The sequence below is a fragment of the Populus trichocarpa genome, chromosome 19, assembly GCF_000002775.5.
Source record: "Populus trichocarpa isolate Nisqually-1 chromosome 19, P.trichocarpa_v4.1, whole genome shotgun sequence".
Taxonomy (NCBI): Eukaryota; Viridiplantae; Streptophyta; class Magnoliopsida; order Malpighiales; family Salicaceae; genus Populus; species Populus trichocarpa.
Window position 1 is genome coordinate 3,885,043 of NC_037303.2, and position 7,859 is coordinate 3,892,901.

A 7,859-nucleotide genomic window follows, 5' to 3' on the forward strand; every position below is an offset into this window, starting at 1 on the left:
CTTGTGTTACTTTCTCACCCAAAAAGAAAACAAATGTCATTAGCCCATTACACTTTGTAAGTGGGATCTATCATTGGTATCAGAGCAGGTTTTTCAATGGGAACCAACAAAGAACAAATTGAGCATTTGGAGTCTGAACTTGGTTTAGTTCAGGAAAGACTGCTGCGAATGGAGGAGACACTCAAACGACTTTCGACTGCTGATTCTCAATCACGAAACTAACAACCACAACAATCATCCAAACAACGATGGAGGTCGCTAGATCATTTCCGCTAAAACAGCGAAGCTAGAATTTCCACGATTCGCGGGGGATGACCCGACCGAATGGTTCAACCGTGTGCATCAGTTTTTCGAGTATCAAGGCACAACAAACGCCTAGAAGGTTTCCGTGGCAGCATACCATTTAGAAGGGGAGGCTAATCAATGGTGGCAATGGATTCGAAGGACATTTAGGGACGAGGGACACATACTTTCATGGGATAGATTTGAGGAAGAACTCTGGGCTCGTTTTGGACCCTCGGAGTGTGAAGATTTTGACGAGGCTCTTTCACGTGTCAAACAACAAGGTAATTTGCGTGATTACCAGTGCGAGTTTGAAAAGTTGGGTAACAGGGTTCAAGGATGGACTCAGAAGGCGTTGGTGGGCACATTCATGGGCGGTTTGAAGACAGAAATAGCAGATGGCATCAGAATGTTCAAACCATAGTCACTCAAAGAGGCCATTAACTTAGCACGAATGAGAGACGATCAACTCACACGGCAAAAGAGGTTCATACGACCACCTCCTCCACAAATAACTCGTGTAGCTCCTGCTACACCTATGGTTACTTTCAAACATTTATCTTGGGAAGAAATGCAGAGGAAAAGATCACAAGGCCTCTGTTTCAACTGCAATGAGCGATTTACAGCAGGCCACAAGTGTCAAAAACCACAGCTGTTATTATTGCAAGGCTACACAGATAACTTGTTGTGTGAGAACATTATGAAACAACAAATGTTGGAAGATGATCATAAGGGAGATACAGTTGTGGTGCAGGAACCTAAACTTGAACCAGAAATAACATTGCATGCGTTAACAAGCTGGACAGCCCCTAAAACTATGCGTGTATCGGCAAAAATGGGGTCATATGAAGTAATGGTCTTAATTGACAGCGGATCGACACATAATTTCATCAGCAATCATTTAGCAAGAATGCTCAGGTTGCCAGTCATACCAACAGAATCATTCCATGTCCGGGTGGCAAATGGGGAAGGGTTAACATGCAAAGGGCGTTATGACAAGGTGCGGGTGGAGTTACAAGGAACAACATTTTACCTCACTTTTTTTTCATTGCGCTTAACAGGTCTTGAACTTTTACTGGGAGTTCAATGGCTGGAAATGTTGGGATATGTGGTCTGTAACTGGAAACAACTGACCATGGATTTCGTTTGGGAAAATCAAGACTGTAGACTGCAAGGGGTGGATGTGCAAACCATTCAGACGGCTTCACCAACAAAAATGGCAAAGGAATTTCGTCGTGGACATGCACTCTTTGCTGTGTGTTTCCAGTTAACAGAGGAAACCGCACTAACTGCAATATCAATGAACGATGATAATCAGAGTATGCACTGTTTGTTACAGGAATATGCAGACGTATTTCAACAGCCTTCAAGATTACCACCTGCACGTGAGGTGGATCACTGTATTATGTTGAAAGAAGGTACTGAGCCTATTAATGTGCGTCCGTACAGGTATGCTCACTTTCAAAAAACTGAAATTGAGAAACAGGTTCAGGAAATGCTAGATTCGAGACTCATCCGTCCTAGCACTAGTCCATTCTCGTCACCGGTGTTACTGGTGAAGAAAAAAGATGGGAGTTGGAGGTTTTGCACAGATTACCGTTCACTCAATGTTGCTACTGTCAAGGATCGTTTTCCTATACCGACAGTGGATGATATGTTGGAAGAATTATATGGTGCAACCTACTTCACCAAATTAGAACTCAGAGTAGGCTATCATCAAGTAAGAGTTAATCCTTCTGATGTTAACAAAACTGCTTTTCGCACTCATAACGGCCATTACGAATATCTCGTAATGCCTTTTGGCCTCTCTAACGCACCCTCAACATTTCAAGCCATCATAAACTCAATATTTCGGCCTTACCTTCGCAAGTTTATTTTGGTCTTTTTTTATGATATTTTAGTCTATAGTCCCACTTGGAATGAACATTTGTTGCATGTTAAACAAACATTGGACACCTTGCGACAACATCAATTCTTTGCCAAAGATAACAAATGCGTGTTTGGTCAGCAAGAACTAGAATATTTGGGGCATATTGTCACACATCGAGGAGTGAAGGTTGATAACAGTAAGATTGCAGCAATGGTTGCATGGCCACCGCCCACTACAATTTCTGAGCTACGTGGGTTTTTAGGTCTAACCGGATATTACAGAAAATTTATACAGAACTACGGTATCATTGCAAGACCCTTGACCAATCTACTTAAGAAGGGAAAATTTGGCTGGAATGAAGATGCCGACACAGCCTTTCTAGCTCTCAAGCAGGCGATGACAACTACACCTATATTGGCTATGCCTAATTTTGATGACTCCTTCACCATTGAAACCGATGCATCTGGGGACGGTATTGGAGCCATATTATCTCAACAGGGCAGGCCAATAGCTTTCATGAGTCGAGGCTTGGGGGTTACTAAACAATCCTGGTCTACTTACGCCAAGGAAATGCTTGCCATTTTTTTGGTTACTAAACAATATTGGTCATATGTTTTTGGCGCCCTTATCTCTTGGGAAAGAAATTCGTCATTCTCACTGACCACTGCAATTTGAAATATTTCCTCCAGCAACGGTTTGCTACACCTGAACAACAAAAGTGGGTGATCAAGCTTCTGGGTTATGATATGCATTTTATCATTAGTCAAATCCCTCCAATCGTATAGTAATGCTTATGATGTAAGAGGAAATGACTGGAAACTCTTCAAGAAAATCTCACATCCAGTAGAGAATAAGCTCAAGTTACTTTATAAAGTTGTATTTTTTTTTTTGTCGCAATTGTATAGTCTCATGCATTCGATCTCCATATTCTCATGTGTACTTTTGGAGGGCATAGTGAATTTCTTAATTTAATCTTAAACTGTGTAAAATCATGTGGTAAATGAAGCTTATCTAGTAAAATAATTGAGTACCATCACAAGGGATTTCATTGCAAGTAATATTAACTCTAAATAGATATATAGACATGAATGCCGGATCAAATGAGACACTTATTGTTTGTATTTTGCTTTTAGAAACGCATTTAGATGTTTTCAGATAAACTAAAATGACATGATTAAGATTAAAATAAATGACTTTTGACAGAAATCAAGGCAAATAATAACTAACACATATTTTTAACTTATTGAAAAAAGAAATAGACATATAGAGAGCTCAAAAACTAAAACAATCACTACTATATCATAAAAGAAGAATAAGTATTCTTAACGCCATCATTATGAACTTTCCTATTATATTATCATGAATGATATTATCATGAATGACTAGGCAATAAATGACATGTATCTATAGGAATTATATCACACTAAACCTTAAAATGGAAAAATATTTTTCCAACCATTTCACTTAATATCGAGGTTGTAAACTTATACTGTAAGATACTGACCCGATATTAAAAATACTTGTATTTCTTCAAATTTTCAAAAACATCATAAAAATAAAAAATTCCTTATTTAAAAAAAATTACAAAATTACTTTCTATTTGTGTGCATATAGCCAAATTTCTCAAAAAAAATCATATTTGCATAATTTACAATACTGAAAATCATGAAAATGATCCTTTTATTTTGCTTGCATATTGGATTTAATAACTAGTTTATTAAAGTCATGAGAACTTGACCTACATTTCAAAAAACACCAAAAATCTATTTTGTTTCCTTTCATATACGGGACTATGAACTTATATGTAAGACATATTCCCGATATTGAATAAAAAGACACTACCTTTTATTTTCATGTTTTGAATTTAGAATGGTTAGGTTTTAACCTGATAATATAAGGACCTCCTTACCGATGAGAACTTTTCTTAAACTTTAGACAGACCAACGATGTGAAAACACAACAATACCTTGTTTATATCTGAAAAAATAAACAATGCACCTTGCCTTATGTAAGGTGTACTAGTAGTGATACATCCTTTTTATACACAACTAGTCCCTTCATCTAGACTCTGAAACCAGTTAGGGTTCTCAGTAATCAAAATACTAGGTGGCGACTTCATCTCTTTTTTAATGATAAGAAACAAGAATTCTTTATTCTTTCCACTATCACCACAAAGACCCCGGTTTAGGAGGACGATCACCAAGACGCCGCACATGGGTGACAGTTCCTTAGATAATTGATCTCCTTTCAAATATTTTGTGAAAAAATAAAGTCAAGCATTTAGCAGTTGACTGCCAAAAAAAAAACAACAATAACAACAACAAGAAATAGATTCTCTAATTGGACATTTCATACATTTATTCTATATGGTTTATCGATAGGTAGGCCAAAAGTTGGCATAATGTGGTTTATACACTTTCAATACTTCCAAGAGCCTTAAACAAGTCTCGTGTGAGTCAATATTTTGACAATCATCTAGTGCAGGATACGAACATCAAATAAAAATCTAACCTTGGAAATGGATACCAAAACAATACACTACTTAAAAAGTAGTTAAAAACTGTTAAAAAATATATTATTTTGATTTATTTATTAAAGATAGAATAGTATTTTTAGTTTAGCCTATTTATAATCTTTTTGTATTTAGGTTAAAATAACAACTTCAGAATAAAGTGATCAATGATACCCTAGCCTCCTCATCTCTTATGTTTGTATTTCTCTTTGTTTAGTTTTTTATCGTTTCACATGGTATCGGAGCATAGTTTCATGGAACAAGGCATATCTTTTGGAGTGATATTTGTTCAGTTTCTACAAATCTAGTATTTCATCTTTCCTTAAGTTTCAACAATTTGGTATTTCGTCTTCCCTTTAGTTTCTGCAATTTGGTATTTGCGTTCTGTTTCTGCAAATTTTTTTGGAGTGATCGTATAACTTCGAGAAGATATTTGTTTACTTTCATAAATCTTGTATTTTATTTTTCCTTTCTTTGACGTTCTAGTTTTCATTGTTTGTTGATTATGGCTACTAAGAAAGGTGACTCGCTTCAATCTATGAGTGTTGTCATAACCTATTTTTGGGTTAATCCCCAAATTCACTTTTTCTCTTCCAAAACAAAAAAAGAAGTTATATTTGAAAGAAATCCCAAAAAAATATAGCAGTATGAAAAGGATATCAAAATGCCCAAAAAATGGCTAAAATTGGTTAAGAAGTCTAAAAAAATTGCATAAAAATTGAAGTTCATGGGTCAAATTTTAAGAGCTGATTTGATCAAATCAAGGGCTTAATTGCATAAATATTGAAGTCTTATGGCCAATTAGGGACTTGATTGAAGAAATATGAAACCAAGGACCAAATTGGAAAAGGCGCATAATTAGAGAGACTGAAATTGACTGAATCAGAGGCCAAATTGATGAAATTGGAAGTTTATTGATGAATTGAGAGTCAAATTGCATAAATCCAAACCAAGGACCAAAAGGTAAAAGGCGGTGAAATCTGGCGCTTGAATTGAAGTTCGTCAAGGGTAAAATAAATAAAAATTTAAAGTTTGAAGCCAATCAGGAGTGTAATTAGGAATATATCACACATCGAGGGACTAAAATGCATTTAGCCTATCGCACGTCACGTGAGCGCGGCGTCGGTTGGTGATTTTTTGTTCGTTTGCTTTATTGGTTCTTTGGGAGTTGCCATCTAGTATTTAATTGAAGGTTACTAAATACCCGAGTGTACTGGTATTTGTCAGAGATTCGAGGGTAAGGGACTGGTTGTGGCTGGGAAAGGTATTAACACCCCTAACGCACCCTACCTGAGGTAAGCTCCTTCGCGGTTTGATGTAGTTTGGCTTTAATAAATCAGTTATTAAATCCCAAAATATATGTAGAAACCTGTTCTTAGATTTTCATGGGAAGTACAACATGATTTTATTTGTCCTTAAAATACTTGACCATATACAAATTAAAACACTTAATTCTTTTTTCTTCTTTTTATTATTTTTGTATTTTTTTCTAATTTTAAAAATAAAAAAAAATACAAATGCACACACATCCCTTTTTATTATGTTTTTCTCGTACACCCACATTTACATGTTCACAATTACCAAAATTCAAAATAAATCAAATAATAATATAAATATACACATCAAATTCTGAAAATTACAAAAAACAGGTCCCTAAAAAGTCTAGGAACTGCAAAGGCCCTCTGGAACTGTAGGAGCAGCGGCGACGCGTGTGCTCCACGCGCGTCTGCCATTAGCGGCGCGTGGGTTCACGCGCCGCCGCAAAAAAGACCAGCGACAGGGGAGATCCGAAACGACTTCCTCCTCCTCTTCCCTTTTGCACCGGTGGTGAGAAGCAATGTCACCTACAAAGCAGCAAAATCGCAACAACAGTATGTTTTAGTTTTCCTGTTCTTTCATCTGTTCCCAGTCTTCTTTCTTTTTCAGATCTGAGTTTAGTTCTTCCTCTTCATGATAGCTGACGACTCCAAGGTGAGGGTGGAGGCTGCTGTACTAGACCAAGGTGGGTTATGTGGGTTCTGTCGTGCTTGGATTGCTGGCCGTGGCCTCGACGATACTAGAGCTGACGGTGGCGCTGGGTGTTGCTGTGGCGCTGTTGTCGCGGTGGGACTGAGAGAAGACTGGAAAGAAGACAGTGGGGTTGCCGCTGTGTTCGGCTTGAGGAAGAAAGGAGCCGCTGTGGGGCTGGTCTCCTGTGTCAGTGGGCGGCAGCTCTGGTTTGGCCAAGAGACGGAGGCGGTTGGGGAAGAAGAAGGAGGGGTTCGGGTCTGTCGGGTTGTTGGTTCAAGGAGAGGAAATGCAAAGGTGAAGGAAATGGGGGGCAGTGTGTTGACGACCAGGAGAGGGACGTTGTGGCTGGGTGAAGAGGATAATGGGAAGAGAATGAGGCTCTCGATTCAATAAAGAGGAAGATGGGGCTGTTTCAGGTGCAAAAATCGCAGACCAAAAGGGGGGTGCGACCAGTAGGGAGAGACAACCGTGAGGTTCTCTGGTTTTGGTCCCCAGCGAGGGGAAAGGCGGCGGTTTGCAAAGAAGACAGATTATTTAGGGGTTCTTTGGGTTTTAGGGTTTTTCTTGTGAATTTTCCACCCCTCCTCCCATTCACATTTTCTCTGCCCCTGTATTAAAAATTTTCACTTCTCTTTATAGATAACAAAATTTGTTATTTTTAATTGCTTGGTCCCCAAGCAACCAAAAAACAAATTGGTCCCTCAACTTTTCATTTTCATATTTGGTCCCTTGTAAATTTTGATTTTTTTTATTTTTTTTGTATTTTTAAATTTTTTTGAAAACAAGCAATATCAACGTCGACTCAACAAGAAAAATTAGTGATTGTAAAATTAACGCGTTAAAAGTTGAACATATTCAAAATACATTTGAAAATTTAAATTCTTTTGAGATGGCGTTGAAAATGCTAAAAACGATGCAAATATATCAAGAATATATTTTTTGGGGTTTTCATTGTTTTTTTGCTATTTTTGGTTTTTTTCTGAAAATTTATCAAAAACATGGGTCAAAAACTGGGTAGCAACACAGCCAAAACGACGTTGTTTTGAAGATAGTCGTTCATCTTCTTCTTCAGAGAGGTTGCCTGAAAGGCCTCCTTCCCAAGGCATTTGATGCCTCGTTTCTTCCCTAAATTGGATGAAACTTACACGTAAACGATCCCTTGACACCTGGCTACACACCAATATA

At 37.7% G+C, this 7,859-nt stretch overlaps 1 protein-coding gene across 1 annotated transcript; it reads left to right on the forward strand.

The window, feature by feature from the left end:
• The first annotated feature begins 6,227 nt into the window (after window positions 1–6,227).
• On the forward strand, window positions 6,228–7,367 carry LOC112325611 (uncharacterized). Its single transcript, XM_024592419.2, has 2 exons — window positions 6,228–6,535; window positions 6,622–7,367. The coding sequence occupies exons 1-2, from the start codon at window positions 6,502–6,504 to the stop codon at window positions 7,065–7,067; spliced, it is 480 nt and encodes a 159-aa protein (XP_024448187.1). The 5' UTR covers window positions 6,228–6,501; the 3' UTR covers window positions 7,068–7,367.
• Window positions 7,368–7,859: the final 492 nt, after the last annotated feature.

Excerpts from the sequence above, each read along its gene's own strand:
- LOC112325611 (XM_024592419.2), top strand. The coding sequence starts at position 6,502 with ATGTCACCTACAAAGCAGCAAAATCGCAACAACA. Across the intron at positions 6,536-6,621 it reads GCAGCAAAATCGCAACAACA|CTGACGACTCCAAGGTGAGG; the intron begins GTATGTTTTAGT and ends TCTTCATGATAG.